The sequence below is a fragment of the Halichoerus grypus genome, chromosome 4 (genome assembly GCF_964656455.1).
Source record: "Halichoerus grypus chromosome 4, mHalGry1.hap1.1, whole genome shotgun sequence".
In the NCBI taxonomy this organism is placed as follows: Eukaryota; Metazoa; Chordata; class Mammalia; order Carnivora; family Phocidae; genus Halichoerus; species Halichoerus grypus.
This window is the reverse complement of record NC_135715.1, coordinates 60,858,642-60,879,226: the sequence shown is the minus strand read 5'-3', so window position 1 is coordinate 60,879,226 and position 20,585 is coordinate 60,858,642. Positions and strand designations below refer to the sequence as shown.

The window sequence follows — 20,585 nt, the reverse complement described above, 5'->3', positions numbered from 1 at the left end:
CCTGGGTGGCTCAGTTGTTAAGCGTCTGCCTGCAGCTCAGGTCATGATCCCAAGGTCCTGGGATCAAGCCCCGCATCGGGCTCCCTGCTCCACGGGAAGCCTGCTTCTCCCTCTCACACTCCCCTTGCTTGTGTTCCCTCTCTTGCTGCCTCTCTCTCTGTCAAATAAATAAAATCTTTAAAAAAAAAAACAAAAACAAATGCACCTGCAGTCTATGAATTATAATTTATTAGAGCCCCCTTCAATGATGTGAGGTGGTTATGACAAGGCACATTTTGGAAAAGAAGTTCTGGGCCAAGGCAAATTGTCCATGACTACGGTTCTCTGAAGGTCTGGCTTAACCCAGAGAGGACCTTCAGATTGTCTAGGAAGTGATCAGTTGCATGTCCTTTATGTATTCCGTTAGGATCATTTCCTTCATCTAGGCTTTTTGATAGAAGATGAGCATGGGACATTCAGAGTCATAATCCAGAGCCCTGATTATGACTTAACACTGATGTTAAGTGGACTGCATATACCTGCAGAATGAAAGCACCCCGCCAAGAGTGACCCAAAAAAGTCAGCCATTCCTCCTTTGCAGGAATGGTATTCTGGAGAAATTAACATGATAACATCTGAACTTTCCAGATGTTTTGAGAAGTCAAAGACCAGATCCATACGACTAGAAGGGATAATTGATTATTCTGAGAAAAGACTGCAGCAAATATGAGCTATACACTGAAGTCATTTAATTTTATTTGCTACCTTGGGCATCACGGTAAAAACCACATTGTCCCTATTCTTTGCCTGAATCTATGGAAATGGTCGTTGAAAGCGGTAAAAATGGAACCATTTCACTGGGGTCAACCACACCCGTGGTTCACAAACCTCAGCGAACCATCAGAACTACCCAAGGGTTTGTTTAAAATGCAGAACCATGGTCTGCGGAGATTATGATTCTGTGGGTCAGAGAGCCACACATGTGCCCTCAGGCCACACAGGAGTCCTAGGCTGACCCAGAACTGTTCCATCTTGGTCGTGACCCTGAGGGCAGTGTGGGTGCCACTTCTAGTATTTCATGTGATTTCCATCTGTTTTAGCATGAGAACAGGCAAAGCGGTCAATAACTTTCATTTTTGTACAAATGAATCTTGTGCTTCATTTCCTTGTGGGCATCTTTCATTGTCAATGAAATAAACTCGGAACAATTGTTCCTCGGTGCTTTCCCTGAATCCCCTGGGGGAGAGAATCCTCCCGGCCTGGGGACGCTTCTCTTGTTCTTCCTTCCAGCGGGATTTCCATGGGTACAGATGATTGTACACAGAAGCCGACACCCATCAGGGACCCGTTCGAGGCAAACTGGGCTCCATAAAACTCCTCATCTGTAGCTGGGCGAATGAGTTCATAGTGGATTCTAAAAAAATGAATTAATAAAAAATCCTGATGGATTCTAGTGGTAATTTCTCTTTTTATGGGTATGGAGCTAAGAAGAAAGTAAATCTCTCTTTTATAGAGATGGGATTGCAATAGTTCACTTTGCAGGTCAGCTGGTACGATAGCAGCCGACTTATCTTGGCTCTCCTCAGCGACAGCCTTTTGCTATTCCTCGCAGAGCTGAAATAGGAGGTGGGTGTTTCTCAAATGCATCTTCTATTGTTTTCTCTAGAACACCTTCTTTGCTAGATCCGTTAGCTTTTAAAGTGTAAAACTTTCTTACTGCATTGTGTGGAAGTACAGTTCCAAAGGCAAAGAGAAGGCAGCTCGTACTTTCTGCAGAGCAGGCGTGGCATTCAGGGTTTGCACGTATGGCAGGTTCTAATAAGGCCCCCAAAGTCTCATGACTCAAAATGTCTCTCTGTTCTGACTGCCTTCTGTTTACCCCATTGGTGAGAGAGGGGTCCCTCGCCCTAAATAGTAGGAGATGGCTGAACACCCCACAGTTGACCCTGGGCAGATGCGAATGATGGGAGTTTCTTAGCCACATGTGTTCACAGCCCCGGGGAGGAGGACACGGCATGCGATGCAGGGCCCCATGGAGGTTGCACACGGGGACAGAGCGACCAACCAGGGCACGCAGGGGCCATGCTCTGTAGTAATGAGAGGCTGGGGTAACCTCTGGTTCCGGTGGGCGGATGTGATGGGCTTGTTTGAACCATGTCTGGGGTGCGGCCAGTTGCATAAGGGAGCTAGCAGGTGGGAGCCTTTCCTGTTGGGTGGGGGGCATCTCTGCTCAGAGCAGGGAACTCATGGTTAGTCCTCTGAGCCTCGCTGAGGCTCAAAGATGTCAAGGCAGCTCATGAAATCTGGGGCCTTCAAATACACCTTCCAAGATCAATCTCTACCTTTATTTGCCTATATTCCCTGGGTTACTTAGTCCTGGATTCAAATCTGGATTTGAACTTTCTCAGCCACCAAAGCAGAAGGGAGATACAGTCAACGATGAGATATACATTGTCCCCCAAGTCAAAAAAAGAAAAGCCCCTCCACACCATCAGTACCTAGGTTAGAACACTCACTTCCCGAACAACTCTGCCCCTGGTCGGTAGCTCCGAGCTCCTCCAGCCTTCTGATGATTTTCCCCACCATTGCAAAAGTCTTGCAGTCTGATGGGATTCTTCCAAACCAATTTTTTTACTCTTTATTTCTTCATTTGAATATTTCTGCTTTAAAATGTCTGTAGCCTGTGCTTTTCCATAGCCAGAAAAAAAAAAGGCATTTCACAAATCGATTTACAGTTTATAAGTTTGTTTATAAAGAAGCCAGTGTCCGTTCAGCCCCCAGTAAACTGGGGGACGTGGGTGTAGCCCAGATCCCGCTGGGACGCCCTGTGCCAGCCCGGTGGGCCCACCCCAGCCTACTCTGGTGTTGTGGCTGATGGCTCACACCTGCAGCCTTTCCTGGAGACCCATCCTTGGTTAGTGGAGCCAGCTTGCCAGGACATGCACCAGAGTGACCCCCTCCCCGCCCCCCAACATCCACAGTTACTCATAGCTTAGGATGAGTTGGGGAAGAGGGAGTAAAAGCTCAACTCTCTTGCTTCAGGGCAGGTTAAGCTCTGTGGTGTCACTGAGAATCCGGAGCTTTCTGCGGGATCAGGCCAGACTTCATGAGAAGCCACATCCTTCCCCAACTTCTTCCTTTTTCCGGTCCTTCTTCCCTCACTCGCATTCTAATCTCTCCCAAGACTACTCCATTAGTCCATCACTTTCCACAAAGCTCCACCTGGGGCTCTGTCTCCAGGGAACCTGACCTAGGACAGGGCTATTCCTCCACAGCTGGAGACAGGAGATAAATCAATAGTATAAAGCCCTTTTATTTTCCCAAAATGACTGTTTTACAACTTTCTGTTATTATTATAAAAGTGATACATGCTTACGGATAAGCATTCAGGTAGAGGCAGGGGGTATAAAGTAAAATGTAAAAGATTTCACACCCTACCACAACTCCCAGTCCCAGTCCCCTGAAAGGTGACCAGCGCTCATTTTTTAGTATCCTTTCGGAACATGTCTATGTATATATAACCATAAGTTATATCAAATTAGTCATATTATTCTGCAACCTGCTTGTTTCCACTTGCTATATCATGAACTTTCCATTATGGATGCAAAGAGATCTGCCTTCAAAAATGCCCCATATTCATAAGATTCATTTAAATAGGCACATTCTCTGTTACTGGCATGTTTTTTCCATGAATCAAAATGGAAAGACCAGTAATCTGACATTTTATTTTGCCAAATGAACAACTGAGAGCTCAGTTGGGGAAAACAGTTGTCCTTTCCCACCTTGTGTGTCTGGTGAAATGAGCCCAACTCAACCAAAACACTTGATGAAATTAGTTGCCAAGCCTTTTGGATTAAGGCCATGTGACTCACCTGAGGGAAACTCAATGGTCCTCAACAATGGATTAAAGCCAGTGAGAGAAAAGAAGTGGAGTTGGTTCTAAATTATGCACATCCACAAAACCTCATACCTAAGGAGCAAACTGTAATTTCACTATTGCATGTGTGTGAGGCTATGTGGATAATTAAGGTATATTAAGCAAAGAAGACAAGATGGGGGCACAGCAGATGGCACAGAAATTATTAGAAGCATTTTAAGATATAGAACAAAAAATAATAATGCAACACAAAGAGATGCCATCTCACACCCATTTGAGTGGCCATTCTACAACCATAACAACAAGAGAAACCAGAAAATAACAAGTGTCAGTAAGGATGGGAAGAAATTGGAACCCTCGTGCAACATTGGTGGGAATGTAAAATGGTGCTGCTGTTACGGAAAACCTTATGAAGTTTCCTCAAAAAATTAAAAATAGAATTGCCATGGGATCCAGCAATTCCACTTCTGGTTATACACCCAAAAGAACTGAAAGCAGGATCTTGAAGAGATATTTGTACACCAGCGTCCACCAGCATTATTCATAATAGCTAAGAGATGGAAGCAAGGCAAATGTCCATCAACAGATAAGTGGATAAGCAAAATGTGCTGTATTTACTATGGAATATTATTCAACCTTAAGAAGGAAGAAAATTCTGGGGCGCCTGGGTGGCTCAGTCAGTTAAGCGTCTGTCTTCGGCTCAGGTCTTGATCTTGGAGTCCCTGGATCGAGCCCCACATCAGGCTCCCTGCTCAGTGGGGAGTCTGCTTCTGCCTCCCCTCCCCCCCTTTCCTGCTCTCTTGCTCACTCTCTCTCTCTCTCTCTCAAATAAATAAAATCTTAAAAAAAAAAAAAAAGGAAGAAAATTCTGACACACAATACAACATGGATAAAGCTTGAAGACATTACGCTAAGTGCACGTAATCAGTCATAAAAGGACAAATACTGTATGATTCTACTAATATGAGGTACCTAGAATAGTCAAAGTCACAGAGACAGAAAGTGGAGGGATGGTTGCCAGGGGCTGGGGGGCGGGGAGGAGAGTTAGTGTTTAATGGGGTACCGAGTTTCAGCCTTATAAGATGACAAAGTTCTGGAGATGGATGGTGGTGATGGTATAATGTGAATGTACTTAAAACCACTGAACTGTGCACTTAAAAATGATTAAGATGATGAATTTTATGGTATGTATATTTTGCCACAATAAAAAATAAGACATAAATGAAACCGTATTCCTCAGTCCTTCCAAGCCTCCCCAGGATGATCAAATGGCCCAGGACTGAATAGCGGACAAGGGCAGGGTCGTTGCAGGTGTAGATAAGGGACGCACGCTCGCTCACAGGCTCAAAACCCAATCTCACTCTGTTACTGTGGGTCTTAGTGCCCCCCCACCAGCATGCTCCCCCTTGAGTCTCTGAGTGCCTCTAGCTTGGCGGGGAGTCCTTGGAGGGGTGTGAAATGGAGGGCAGGGGAGGAATGCGGTAGAGGGAACCGAGGGGACTATGAGTCACCCATTTGAACACAGGAACCCGTCAACACACCAAAAAAGGGGAGGAGTTTCCAGCCCGATGGAAGTGGCTAGAAGAAGAACCTGAGGAGAACCCACTATGAGAGGTGTTCCATCCGTACAGAAAAGGCGTGAAGGCTGTCCGGCTGGAATCCTGGTTGTGCTGCTTTCTAGATTCTTACGTGATCTTGGACACGCTACTGAAATTCTCTATGCTGCAGGCTCGTTTGAAGTGAGCTTCGAACAGTGCTGGGCACATAGCAAGTAGGGTATGAGTATTTGTTAAATAAGAGGACAGGTTTTTATTTCAGCCTCACTACTATGCTGTGAGGACTAGACAGTTAACACTGCTGTGTAGAGGGGAAACTGAGGCTCAGGGAGGTCAAGTGTCTCCTCTGAAGAGGTGTCAGAGCTGAATGTGGGTCTTCTGACTCTCGATCCCAGTCCCTGCCACTCTGTGTCTGCCTGTCTCTCCCTGCCTCGCCGGTGGCCCTTCTCCTGGGCGGCAGGGGGACCTAGGTGGTACAGGGAAGTAGGTGAGGGCCAGCTACGACAACCTCCAGGCTCTCATTCGACCCCCACCCCTGAGCCCCCACTGCCTTTGCATTGGGAACGGAACCGGCTTGCCATGAAACTAGAGCTCTAGAAACAGACACCATGAGAGTTTCAGACCAACACGAGCCCCATTTTCGGGAAATCACCTCCTTCATCAGCTTGGGTACATGGAGACTGACTGACCCAGGCTTCACGACTGCCCTGCCCTTGGCCCATCTCACCACTACCATCTCTAGTTCTGGGAAGGAGGACAAGGGAAATAAAGTGGACCTTTGCCTGTTTTTTATTTGGATAGCTAATTCATGCACATAGTACAAAATTCAAAGGCTCAAAAGGGTATTCAGTGTAAACCGAGTCTCTCTCCCACCCTGGTTCCCCAGGGCCAAAGCTCTTCCTAGAGATCCCCACTGTGAAAGGAAGGAAACCCTTACATCAAATGGATTTGTTCTTTAGGAAGTTGGTTCAGATGGACAGCAGACAGCCCTGGAGTGAACCAGTCTGGAAAAGCTGGTGGGCATCAAGGGACTCGGGGCGCAACCAGAAAGGTACTTCTAAATCGGGTCTGGCTTCCTGCTGGGTGGTTGTGTGAGCCACTGCATGGGAGGGTCATTGTCTGCCACGTACATCTCCCCTGGGCTGCTTCTCTCCTCCTTTAGTGTCGCCTTGAGTTTCTTATAATCAGACTTTTGTAATTAAGGCTGGGAGCCCCTAACCCCCTTATTGTCATTACAGAAGAGACCAGTTCTTGAATCCATGCACAAACAGGGTCAGGACCTGTGCATGATCCACGCTGAGGAGTCACAGCATCAGAGATCTTCCTCCCCACCCCCAGCCTCATCCTCCCTTCCTTTCTGTTCCTTTCCCTTTGCCCTCATTTCTCTTCCCCACCCTCAAGTCCACATTAAACACATACAAAGAGCAGTGCCTGGGCTTCCTATGGATTTATGATTTATGGTTATTCATCTTATTATCTAAGTGGTTTTGCCAGGTAAAATATTAAGGCACCACTGCCATTATAACCTTGTCTTCCATGATCTCATTGGCAGCTGGTGTTGCCATGACAACTGGGCTGGAGAAATTGGTACTGAGCTTCGGTGGAAGATGATGCGAACACTGGTGTGTGTGTGTGTCTGCAGTCTTCCTATCATGTATATCTGTTGTGTGAGAAGCCATGGATTTCTTAGGCCACACCTTCTGCTTCTCCTTCCAGTTTGGTCTAAATTAGCTTTAGGACTCTAAATCAACTGGAAGGAAGCTTTGGAGGAGGCTTTCTTTGTTTGGTTTATTGGGTAGCAAATTGAAAGCTGGGACACATAAGAAATATTTTAGAGTCTTTCTACCCATGTGAAATGAAGCAGCTACCCCCACTCAGTGTCACTCTTAAAAGCACCTTGGGCTTAACTTATTTAAAATTTTTATGTAATTCTCTTATTAAATATAGAAAGTCAGAGCTAGAAGGGACCCCACATGTCATCTGTTTCCCCCTTTCATTTGGTAAGAAAACTAAGGCCCAGAGAGGCTAAGTGACTTGCCGCATACAATATGGCTCCGGCATGGACACTATGACTTCAGCTAAGGGACTTACTCCTTTAAGTCTCAATTTGCTCATCTGTAAAATGGGGATAATATCAAGAGCCACTTTACTAAGTCACTGTAAGGCTTAAGTGAGATAATCCCAATGCTTGGCACATATCAAGCCCTCAATAAATTTTATCATTATTACCCCAGGTCACACTGGGAATCAGAAATAGGACAAAAATCCAGCTGAGCTAACTCCTACTTAAACTGGAGCCTTTTCCCATTAATCCTGTCCTGTCCTCTGTTTCTTTTTGTGTATATGTTCCTTGTCAGCCAGGGGAGAGTGGAAGGCCCTTCTGAGGTGGGGGTTGTCTTTTCTTAAAACCTCCCATGATGTGTGTATAATGCACACACTAGGTACCCTGTGGATGCTTGTTGATTTGAGGATAAACATTACATGCTTCGTGCCCTCATGGACGATCGACTGAATGTACATGGCATGGCTATACTGTAAGGGGAGAAAGGAACAGAAGGACAAATTTAAGGAGGGAAGTGAACACTTTTTGATCACTTCGGATGAAACCAGGCATTTTGCTAAGCTCTTTACAAAAGTGTTTAATCATCACCATAACCTCATGAGGTGATGAGGTGAGCATATTCACTCCCATTCTATGAATAAGAACACTGAGACGGAGTGGCTATGCAGCGTGCCCGGGGAGGTTCGCACGCCAGGTTGAGAGCTGGCCTTCCACCCAACCTTTCACTTCAAGGTGCGGCTGATGCCCTCAATAGACTCTGGTCCGAAACAATTTCTCACCCCTCTGCGAGCCAAAAGCGTATTTCCTGAGGTGGTGAGTGGGATGCAGAGCGGACTGACACCTTTTCCATCACTGACACAAAGAAGAGTATACAAAGCACAGTTGTGTAACTCTGGGAATCTAAAATATTCCCCCAGCCAAACCAGACTGGTATTGAAAGTCACATCAGGCTGGGCGGTTTTACAGAAGGCCTCCTTTCATCACTCTGTCAGGAATAAGAGCAATGCGGTAGAACCTCACAGTCCTGTTCAGAGGAACACACTGTTCTGGGGAAACTTATTTCAAAAGAGATTCTGACGTAAAAACCCATCCACTTGGTGGGGGTGGGGGGTAGTGATCCTCTATCTCACATCCTAGGCAATGAGGCCATGAAACCAGCAGGTCTCTGTACCTCTTAGGTAAGAGTCGCTCCATCTCTGGGTGAGCTGGGTACAGCAGTACAGAATTTAACTGAGTGCCCCGTCTCTCAATTAGGGACGGAGGTGAGATGTGGACAGGGATGCCTGATGCGCGTACACAACAGGGCTAGATGACTTCACTGGGATCTAGATCTGCACAGCAACCATGCTTTGCTTACACTGTATGTTTTCTGGAGTTTGGGGGGTGGAGGTGGGGGGCCGATGGAGATTTGGAGGAGATAAAGGGGCCCTCCTTGGCACCGCATGAAGTCGCCGAACTAGGGGCAGAAGTTCGGATTTAGAAGACAGACTTACCTCTCCGGTGGGCGACCCAGCCCTGCCTCTTGCCAGATGTCACTGTGTTCACATTACCAATCTGACTCATTGCACCTGCTGGAGAGGGGAGCTGTATCGCTCGCTGCTGAGTTACTCGGGACATTACCTGCAATAAGCTAATTAGGAACCTGGGAAATGCTAGTTATCACAACACCCCTTATGATGAAGCTCATCAGATGGAGAAATCTTTTTAATATCATTGAGCCTCATCTTTTTCATTCCGCACGATTTTCTGGGTAAGCACTTTCTACGAGGTGGTGAGTGGGATGCAGATACGAGGTGAGTTGCGGTGCCATCTTTGCATCCCAGCCATACCCAGCAGACAGGTATCCCCTAAACACGTACTGACGCCCGCTTTCAACCCCGAGGTGACTAGGTGGCCCTGAGTGCGGCCCGCAGCAGGCCCCGCCCTCCCGCTCCCTGCGCTCTGAGCCTGGGGCAGGAGTGGGCGCTGGGCCAAGCCGTACGGAAGACCCTGCCGCATTCCGCGTAGAGAAGAGCCCCGGAGGCCGCGGCTCTTACATAACTGGAATGACGTAACCGCTGGCGGCTCCCGAGGGCGGGGGCAGCGGGGGCAGCGGGAGGGCGGGCCCCACCGCGTCCCTCCACCGCAGCGCCGCGAGGCTCGCCGAGGGGCTGCGCGAATACACCAAGTAAGACGGCGCGGGCGGCCGAGGGTGCAGCGCCGGGTGGGCGGGGCCGCTGGCCGTCACGTGGCCCGCCTCGGCACGGGCAAGCAGGGTTGGCGGGGACGCGCCCGAGACTTCGCGCTCTCGCTGGACCGACGAAGCGACAGTGGCACCCGCAGGCTAGCAGCCCGCGGGCACACATACAGGGCGGGCAGGGTGCAGCTCCCGGACGCTCGGGGACCCGGCTGGCGCCCGAGGGGCGGGGCTTTGCCGCGCCTGGGCCGGGACCCACTGACGTCAGGCGGCCCGCGGGCCTCGGAGCCCCTGGGCGTTACCTTGGCGCCCTGCAGGGCGTGCTCGGGTGACTTCGCTGGGCTGCTGTCGGCGTCAGGCCGGGCGAGCTCTAAACTGCTGCCGAGGACTCTGGCTTAGAACTTTCCTGGGTGTGTTTTTTTCTCACCAATAAAACGCAGCTTGTGGACTGTGACCTCTGGCGCCAGCTGGAACATTCCGAACGCGGGTTTCGGGGCGGGTGTCCACTGTGCACCGTGTGAGCTTGGTGAACGGTGCTTGATGATTTCACTGGCCTGGTGGTAACCCTCGCTGTGCCCTAGCCGGTTCTCCACCTCATTGTGATTTTAAGGGGCGGCCAGTTCCCGGGGATGGAGAGATGGTTTTTATCTTAGAATTAATTAGGCTTATGCAGTGGTTCTCAATCCTGTCTGAATAACGGGGCAAGAATTTAAAATACCAGTTTCGGGCCCTGCCCCTAGAGATTCTGATTCAGTTGGTCCGCACCGGGGCCTACACTGACATTTTGTAGAAATCCTCCAGGTGATTCTCTTGCGGCCTAGTCATCTGAGAGACTCCCTCTCCTCCCTGCACGAGGGTTTTTATCAGTTCCTAAGGCAGCCCCGCACATTTCCATCATTCCAAGGGGAGGCAAGCGGCGGCTGCTCCCTTCTTTTCACCCCACATCCTTTTGGAAAAAGTGCTTGTTTTTCTCAGGAGGCAGGACTGCAGATAATGGTGGGAAGTGTAACCGTCAACCCTGCCCCCCAACCCCCAGATTTAGGCAAATACAGTGGCAGCCTCTTTCTTTCAAAGGGGTGCACTCTGGCGGTGGCCACTATTTGCTGGGTCTTTCCATGTTACACAGAGAGCAGCCCCAAGAGCTTGAGTCAGCTTCCTGCCCTGGGAAAGCAGGCTTCTAAAAGTCTCTCCCCAGACTCGTTCACGGAGTGGGAGGGGTGCAATCCAGGTGGGTTTCCCTGTTGTTGTACATTTAGTGAAATGGAGGGAAAGATAATTCCTTATTTTGATTCCAGTGTGAGAGTCACTGTAGTTTGGGTTTATGCTGTTTTTTCTTGGCACACCATGACTTTTATAAAGCTCCCCTATATTGATCTGTGCAACAGCACCAAGTCAGTGTTCCCTAAACTTGCCTGAACCTAAGAATTACCTGGAACAAATTAAAAAGAGAACAAAACCTGATTCCTAAGTCCCTCACAGAAGTAGGTGGGGCCTAAGCAAATTCCATATTGGGTAAATTGGGAGAAACATGCCTAGGAGCTCGCCCCTTGGTGATTCCTATCTTCAGGGGTTCAGGAAGCACTAAGTACAGTGGTTGCTCAGTTTGAGTCAAAATCATCTGGAGGGCGTGTGACCACGCCCACGGTAGACCAAGACCATGTTTCTAGCAGGTTCCCAGGTGACGCTAAAGCTGCTTGTCTGGTGCTCATCCTTTAAGCATCACTGGTGTAGTAGAAGGTGCCCCAGGCTGGGTGTTAAAAGAATGGAAACCCTCCTTTGGCTTTATGACCTACCATTTTGTGATCTTAGCCAAGTCATTTCAGTCTGCACTGAAAAACAGGGACTGATATCAAGAGTTTGTGAAGATAAAATACTTCCCCAGAAAGTGGATGGGGGATACAAAAAAGCCAAATCTTATTGTTTTTTAAGATTTTACTTATTTATTTGAGAGAGAACACACACGCGTGCAAGCGAGAGAGCACAAGCAGGGGGAGCAGCAGAGGGAGAGAGAGAAGCAGACTCCCCGCTGAGCAGGGAGCCCGATGGAGGACTCGATCCCAAGATCCTGGGATCATGACCTGAGCCAAAAGCAGACGCTTAACCAACTGAGCCACCCAGGGCCCCCCAAACCTTATTGTTAACAACAGATTGACCCAGGACAGGATCATGCACTGAAGACAAATAGCCGGGAAGAAGGACAGAAGGAGGGTGTGACATGCCCTGCAGGCCAGCCTGGCACCGCCCTCTGGCATGGCTCACAGCCTAGAGCTTGAGGAAGAGGTTTAATCCACAGGAGCTGCCCTCGGCAAACCTTAGTGTTTAATAGGATCAGCGTGGTCATCCAGAGGCTCAGGTCTCCTCTAGCTAGGTGTCAGAGAGAAAAGCCTCTGGGCTTCCTGCCCCTGAGGGAGGGGATCTTCAGGGCAGTTAGTTGCAGGTTCTCTGTGGCCTCCTCTTCTGGCTCTGTTGTGGTTTGGGAAGGCCTCACTCATTCCCCACCAGTACCTGCCCTTGGCTAGGACCCTGTTCATTGACTCCAGGGCCTTAGCCCTTTCTGAGGAACTGCTTGCTTCTGCAAGAAAATTCTTTCACAGTGATCCTGCCCCCCCGCCCCCCAACATTTGTCTGGGGAAACACAGCTTCATCTTTGGTTATAGTTTAAGATGCTCTCAAAGTCCCTAATGATTTGGAGGGCTGGGATGGGGGTGGGGGGCAAATGAGGAGCTCAGTTTTGAACACGGGGATTATTGATGTCATTATTAATAATAGTAATATTAATAGTAACTACTATGTATTGAGCTCTTAATTTATTCCAAGTCTGGTAATAAATGCCTTGCATACATCTCCTCTAGGCTGCCCAATAGTTAGCTTTTATCTTCCCTTCTCTGCAGAAAAGTCTCCTCTTCTGGGCTGCAGGAGCGCAGAAAGGTTAAGTCAACACAGGAGATGGCAGAGCTATTAAGAAGCAGAGCTGTGATTTAAACCCAAGTTGTTTGACCCAAAGCCCTTATTATTGATATTCTTTTTAGCTTCAAGTCAGCCTCCCAGGAAGCTTCGACATAGTCTGCGGTCTTGCCGGCCGCACTGCGCCACGAGCAGCAGAAGCGGTGGGAAGGGTGTTCTCTGAGCTGCCCCGGACATGCCGTGAGTCGGAGGGAGGGCGGGAACAGGAACATTCTTCCTGGTCTCTCGACTGTGAGACAGGGGCCATGACTGTCCCCAGTCGGTGGCAGTGACTTCCAAACCTAACCTGGGCTCATACACATTCTTTGGCCTCCTCAGCAGTGTCCGGGCTTGTAGTTGGCAGTCGTGCAGGCCCAAGAGCCCAGCCGTTGGCAGTCTGTGTGGAAACACGGTGTGGGGGAGGGTGCTGGGCTTCTAGGAGGACCTTCAGGAGAAAGGGAACTGTTCTCCACTGCAGGGGAGAAATCACTGGGCTCTTTCGGCGAGAGATCCAAGCTCTGAGACCCAGCCTGCCCGTGTGTGGGGACACTCCTGCCCTCAGGGCCTCCTCCAGCTAATCCGCCTCCATTCTGCCTCCACCACCCTCAGCCGGTTCCATACCCAGCCAATACCAGGAAAGCAAAGGTGGAAGAGGGAACTCAAACGGGCTGAGAGAAACGGTTAAAGAACTCAGGGTTACTTTTATCCAGTGTGATCCGTTTGTGCAAATTAGAAAAGGCACCTCGTTCGCATGCTTTGCTGCCATCTGCAAGCAGCTGCTCGAAGCAGATACGAATGCCCCATCACTGCAATCTGAACAATGCCCCCTAGAGTTGTGCGGCGCACACCCCCTAGCCCCGAAGCAGTCTTTGCTTTCCCTGAGGCCGTACCGAATTCAGCTACCTTCCTTCCTCCTGCTTCTCTCTGTCCTTGCAAAGCCCCCCACTGCACCCAGTTCTTCTACAGCTAGGTAGAAGGCATGGGCATGATGCCAATGGTCTCCTAAGCTCCTCTTCTTTTCCCCCCGAAATTGGATAAAGGGAAAATAATCCATCTATCAGAGGATTTTGGGGGGGGGAGGGGCACTTCCAGTATCAGAGGCAGTCAGAGAAAGCTGGCTTGGGTGCCAAATTGTTAGAGTCTAATCGTTTTGAAAGTTCAGGAAGCTAATGAGAGAGGAAATGTAAAGCCTGAGAGGATGGGATTGTTCCTGAGCCCAGGGAGGGAAGCAGGGAAGTGACGAAGGAAGGAAGGAGCTGTGTGATGTGCTGGGGGGGAGTAGTAATGCCCACCCCAGAATTAGGCTTTCTCCCCACAGGGCTTTCTGTTCCTGGCTCCTGACAGCCATTCTGTCTATCGGCTTCCTGCTTCCAGGAGTGGCTATGCATCTGCAACTAAGGACTTTGTGCCTGATGCCTTGGAGGTCCAAGTTCCTTGCAAAGCCTTCCTGGTCAGCTGAGGGAACAGTGGCATTGGGAAAAGCAAACTGCTATTGACAGAGCCAAGCGAGGTGAGCAGCCTGCTGTGTGTCCACAGGGCCTCAAGGCCAGCCTGTGGCCGCTCCACACTGGGGAGAGTGCCCAATGTCACAGGCAGGTCAGGGAGGGCCCAGCCAGCATGGCTAGGAGTTGACCGTGATCCCATGGGGAGCGGCACAGCTGCTGATTCTCAGCTGTGCATTGAGCTTCCAGCGAGAGGTGGACAGAGCAAGTGACCGGAGGAGCCTTTCCTCAACTCTTAATTAATTCACAGGAGAGCTCAGGTCCTGGCCACACATCGTTAAGAGCAGTGAGGGGTTCCAGCCAACTCTGGGCCTCTGAATCACCAGTGGAACTTTAAAAGGGTGTGGATACCCGATCCCCACCTCATGTCTTGTCAGTGAGCATCTGGGGGTGGCGTGGAGAGGAGGGTGGGAGTCCACTGCAGTTTGGCTGTGGACCCTACTTCAGAACCAGTGCCCCCCCGAATAACCTGAGAGGGGAGTGCGTTGAACTTGCTTCCTCCTTCCTGGTGTTCTGGGGTCCAGCCTCCAGGCTTAGAGGGGCTGGGGATGGCCTCCTATTTCACTTCCCTAATCTTGATTTTGTGAAATGCTCTCTAGGTGCCCCGTAAATTATTTAATCAGCTGAAGTCTTCCTCTGAGTAAATGCCAGAATTTCCTGCATGAATTCAATGGCTCTGGGTCACCAAATGGCACTGTGGTGGCTAGACAAGTCCACTATGTCTTTCCAGAGATTCTTCTCCAGAAAAACGGATATTCCAGTAGAAGTTGGAGAAATAGGCTGGGAATGTATCACTTCTCTAGACGCTCAAAGTTGTTTTTGTTTTTTGTTTTTTTTTCCTCTGAAATCAAGTTAGGCCTTTTTCTGGGGGAATATTATAGCATTTGGAGTTGTATTTCATTGTCTGCCAAGTCAGGGTGAGGAATAAGTGCATCTTCGCAACTGGGAGGTCCTCTGAAGTGTTGTGGGGAGGAGGACAGGGCAGAGGGGCTGGTTACGTGGTTAGCTGAGAGCCTCCCATGAAACAGACCCCACTTAATAAAGCAAGCTATTTTAAGTGAAGAAATCAGGCTCTGTAATGATTACTTTTTAACTGCCACAGCCAAGGCATTGCCCTTTACATAAACTTTGATTGATGATAGTATGGTCTTTGCTGGAATAGTCTGAGTGCCAATTATGGATTCAGCCATTCAATAAATATTAATCGAGTCCCTGCTACATGTTAGGCCAGTGTTTCTGAACTTGGGCTGAGCATTAGACTCACCTGGGGAGCTTTTAAAACATACCCAGGCCTGGACCCATCATCTGGAGCTTTTAAAAACAAAAAAAAAAATAAAAACACCCCAGGCGAGTCTAAAGTGCAGCCGGGTTGCGACCTGTGTCAGGTGCCATGTGAGATGCTGGGGATGCGGGTGTGACCAAGAGCGACGCTTCTTAACCTTGATGTGTTCAAACCCCTACAAAAATCAGGACCTTATCCCGGATGCCCCATCAGTCAGCCCATATAGGCAGGAGAGCACCTTCCAGGATCACCCTGGCTATTATATCCGCTGCTCTAATTGTGGCAACCATCCATTTAGATTTTCCAGAGGAGTCTCAGTTTCAGGTATTCTTCCTGTGAGCCCGAACGTCTTAATTCATCTGGAAAGGCTGGTCTCCATAGCCACAGCGATCTCTAGAATTCACAGATGGTTTCCTTGAATTCCACCAGGTGGCACAGTTCACCTGGTTTGTCGAGATCAAGACCCAGCTCGAAGTTCCAAAGGTGAGATCATCAGGGAGAGCGCTAAGCAGGTGAGCTGTCTCTCCTGCTGGGGGTTTCTTTCCACCTGACCTCCATCAGCTGCGAGAGGGCTGAGCTGCGGCCCGCACCCCCTGGCTTGGCAGTGGCCGGCTTGGGGTGCTTCTGCTCTGGAAGCAGCCCAGCCACCCGAGCTTTCTAGTGGCTGGGTTTGACCGGTCATCCCGGTCGGCAGGCAGGGGCCAGTCCCTGCTGCAGAGACCTTAGACTGGACGATGACTCTGCTGGGGCTTCCACCGGGGAAGGAGCTCCCGCCGGTGAGACACATCAAAGGGGACTGCAGCACGACACGCCAAGCTGTAAACTGACCCAATGGCTCTCCAATAAAGAGGGACAACAAGAGACATTTAGGTCTTGATGAGAGCCACCTCTTCACAAGAGCTTTCAGAGCCGGCCCACGTTTTGTGCTCTGGCTTTTCTGAGAGAGTCGGAGCCAGGACTGTCCGCGTAATTTGCGGGACAGTGCAAAATGAGAATGTAGGACCCTGGTGCAAAAAGTATTAAACATTTCAAGACAGTGAAGGCAGAGCACTGAAACGAGTGTGGGGCCCTTCTGAATGTGGGGCCTGTGTACCTGCACAGGTTGGCCCCCATGAACTTGGCCCCGAATGGAAAACCCACTGTGAAGTGAGCTCGGGCAGTGTTCTTAGCTTCCCCGAACCTCCGTTTCCTCATCTGAAAAATGGGGTGATATTATTCTATTTTTGAACATATGTTTGAGAGTGAACCATATGTCAGGCCGCGTGCTAGGAGCTGCAGAGATGATAAGACGGAAGAGGCCCCTGGGAATGGCCCTCAGTTACCATGGCTCCCTCACTTTCGCGGCAGAACGTCCCTCGAGCCTGCCCTCCAGTCCCGCCTTCATCACCTCCTCCGCCGCGAACCTGCTTCCCAAGCCGCCCGGGGGCGGGGCCGGGGGCGGGGCAGACAGCGCCCCCACCCCCTCAGCCTCGGCGCGTGGCCGGGGTGGGGGGAAATGCTCCAGTCTAGAATGGAATATTTTGCATCCGCTCCTGAAGCTGGTTCTTCTTATTTTTCATAACGCTTTCAAAGCAAGTGTCCTTTCTGTTCTCACGGCACGTCTGTGGTCTCCCGCCATCAGATGCCGCACAGAGGCTCCGCGCCAGCAGCGAGAGTGAGGGTCTCTAAATCTTCCTCCACTGTGTGCGTGCCGCGGCGATCTGCGGCTGCAGTTCTTGAGATTGAAAGCTGGCTGTCTGCCTGCTGATAACTTTCAGCTGTGCCTGCTGCAGGACGCAACAAGAATACTAATCTCAGGCCACAGGCAGATGAGGGTTTGCCCGGATTCCAGCCTGCTGTGGTTTGGGCTGCATTTTTTGCAAAGTGGATTTATATGAAAAAAGATGACAGTATGGTTCTGTTTATAATGTTGAGCCGTCGTTGGGAGGGTAGAGCTGAAAAGACGGAGCACACGTATTTCCTGGGGTGGGGAGAGAGGCAGCCCTTCACCTCCTGCCTTACACAAGGTGGGGTTGGAGCGCACACAGGGGAGATTCCCTTTTCTTGTGTGTGTATTTATAGGTGGCCTCCAGCGCTGAGAGCTCCAAGGGCCCAGGGCTGACAGTGCTGTCTGCTCATCCCGGTGGCGTGGTTTCCCTGACTCAGTGTACCCTCCAGGCTCTGCCAGGGGGATCGACTGCTCCCCCCGCCCCGTTTATGAAGAGGCACCACTCGCAGCCTCATGCGGTCTAGCACGTGCAGCCCCCACACAAACAGTGTAGGAAGGAGCTGGGCTCAGCTTTGAGTCCTGGTTCTGTGCTCACTAGCCTTGTGAGCTTGGGCGGTGTTCTCAGCTTCTGTGAACCCCAGTTTCCCATCTGAAAAGTAGGGGTGATATTACTCTATATCTGAACACGTGTTTGAGTGTGAACCATGTGTCAGGGGGTGTGCTAGGAGCCGGAGACAGAGGTGATAGAGTCAGATACAACCCCTCACAGTCTTGGGAGGGACCAAGTGGTTAACAAGCACCTGCCTGCTCAGCTCTGTAGCACAGTGGGGGCAAATGGGGAGTAGCTGTGCGGACCCCCAACTATGTGTTTCTCTGGCCTTCATATCAGCCAGCTTCCGGCTGGGTTTGGCCATTGAGGAAGAGCGGTAGGTGGTAAGAAGAGAGAAACAGGATATTTGACTTCCCTGGCAACGGCTGGACCTCCTCTGAGGTTCCTCCTTTCGGTGGCGAGCCTGTCTCCTTGGCTCAGGTCACACCACCTCCTCCACTCATTCCTCCAGACCAGGCCGGTGGCTTCCTTCTCCTCCCAATCTTCTGGTTAGGGGCCAGTCCCAGTTAGCCTCTTACCATCTTCATCCTCTGGGGACCGATCCCTGCATTCAGCTCCCTCTATTGAAAGAGGTTTCGATTAGAAACTTGACTGGCATAACATGATATGTGCTATGACGTGGGGAAGTTCAGGGTATACGTTTAGCTCTCAGTCAGTAGGAGAAGATTATTAGTGTTCTCAATATTTTTTATACTATCACCACTCCCAACCTTACATTCTCTGCTTCAAGCTCCCCAGTTCTCTTGAATCAATGCCGAGAGCGCTGGAGGGACAGGTCCTCTCTGCATGGTTGGGTACAGCGGTCCCTTGGGCAGGAGAGCCTGGGTAGGTGTGCAGCAGGCTGGCCGAGTCAGGTGAGTGTGGGCACCAGGGAAGGTGCAAGGTCCTGTGCGAATCACTGGCTTGGTTTAGCTTCCTGACTACTCAAAATTAATATTAACTAGCACCTCATTCTTACGTAGCGATTTCTACTAAGGATGCATTCATGCACTGTTTTCCATTTGCTCATCAGACTCACGCTCTGACACGGGTAGAGGGGTTCCTGTGATGTCCCCTCATGACTCCTGGGCCACGGAGCAGCTAGATGGTGGCTTGTCTGCAGAAAGGATCCAGTTGAGTTTTGTTCAATTTCAAAGAGTTAGTATGGCGGTGCCCACTGGCTCCGAGGGTCAGCCTTGACATGTGTAGGTCAGCGGATTGGGGGTTCTGATGCACATGTGTCTGTTCCTAGCTCCTTCCCCTAGTCACAGCAGACTCCTGGCCTTTCCTTCTGGGTGCTTCCTGGCCTCCTGTTTTCTCCCAGAGGGAGACAGATGATTTCCTTCATCTTTTCACGATGCTTCATTTCAGCGGGCTCCGTGGTTGATTTATCTAGGACAGTGATTCTCTCTTCCATGCTGCTACCTCCGTCCGATGCTGAGACGCCCCAGGTGCCTCCAGGAGATTCAAGGAGGTTGTGGAATGTTCAAAGTGGAATTGATTTTCGCTCACTTGAATTTTGTTGTTTTTTGAACCTGGATTTTATATGAGTGTTACTGGGCACTGTTGGGTAGGAGAGAATTTTAGGGTGGTTATGGGGAAGAACCCAGAAGAAAGGACTGACTGGGTGTCTACAGGCTCAGTTTGCAGTCATCGGGGTGGGGGTGCTCACCCCCCCACCCGGGAAGGAGTCAGCAGGCAGCCCGTGTCTGCTCTGGCTGAGCCAAGGCCTTCACAGCCTTTTTTTAAAGAGCGTAGTCCTGTACACATCATGCTTTTCCTATCCTTTGAAAGTAGAGGAATATTCAGCTGCGCCAGACTGGAGCTGAATATGGTATTTAAGATGACGATAAACCTTCTGAGGCAGGAAAATGTAGGATTTTTTCGGTTTTCTCATTTTCTGAGCCTTTGTTTCAGAGTGAGAAACAATATGTTTTAAGATCAGTAGAAAGAAATTCTGACTACAGTCTTGGGTTCTGTAACTCAGCTAATGGGGAAGCTGAGGCATGGCCCGGAACTCTGCTTCATCAAAGGAATTGTGGCTGTTGCTCAGAACCTGACCTGTAGGGTCGGTTCTCAGGTCTCTGCGGCAGCAGGAGTCTCTGCCTTGGGTTCGGGGTAGGTCACAGATGCCCGCTGCGGCGCAGAGGGCATGTCCTTGCCCCATGGCATACTTAGACTATAAGCCTGATTCCTGTGCCGGGGACAGAGAAGGGGCTGAACAGCCAATATACATTAATCGTCTCCATGTACGGCTGTGTGCCCCACCCAGAGGCAAGAGGGGGGCATTCAACATGACTCCTCCATCAAGAAGTCCCCGGTATACTACGGGAGGGAGCTGCGTCCAGCAGGGACTATAACACAAGGTGGAAATTGGTAAACATCATAAGCAAGGACTGAGTCACAAAGGAAGTCGTCATCTAGTAATTACGATGTACCTTAGATCTAGTCTTAAGAGCAAAATATTGACAAAAACCCTAAATGATCGGCAGGAGGAAGCTCTACACAGCCATGCTGAAGTATGTTAGGTAACCATAAAAGAAAGAAGGCAGGCTTATAGATAGTTTAAAAAAAACCTCTAAAATATATTAAGTGAGAAATAAGGATGCAGAGCAATGTATAGTCTGATCCTATTTGTATGGAAAGGGGGCGCATATTTATAATATGTATATCATGCTTAATATACATAATATATATTATGCTTTAAATATATGTATATAACTACTGTATGTGCTTAAAATATTTCCGGATGATTAACAAGAAACTGTTAGCAGTGGTTTACTGCTGAGGAGTGAGACTGCTACTTTCCATCTTGTATTATCCTCCAAACTATTTTATTTTAAAAACACACATATGTATTTTTTAAATTAAAATATGCTAGTTTATATCTTTTTAAAAAAGCTTTACAACT

At 49.6% G+C, this 20,585-nt stretch overlaps 1 protein-coding gene across 1 annotated transcript in view; it reads left to right on the top strand.

Moving 5' to 3' along the window:
• The first annotated feature begins 9,254 nt into the window (after positions 1 to 9,254).
• Positions 9,255 to 20,585, top strand: part of DHRS12 (dehydrogenase/reductase 12) — a 34,839-nt gene continuing 23,508 nt past the window's right edge. The window contains 5 exon segments of the mRNA XM_078069954.1: positions 9,255 to 9,314; positions 9,547 to 9,641; positions 13,968 to 14,076; positions 14,079 to 14,103; positions 15,807 to 15,889. Of these exon segments, the coding sequence (XP_077926080.1) occupies positions 9,255 to 9,314; positions 9,547 to 9,641; positions 13,968 to 14,076; positions 14,079 to 14,103; positions 15,807 to 15,889 (372 nt within the window).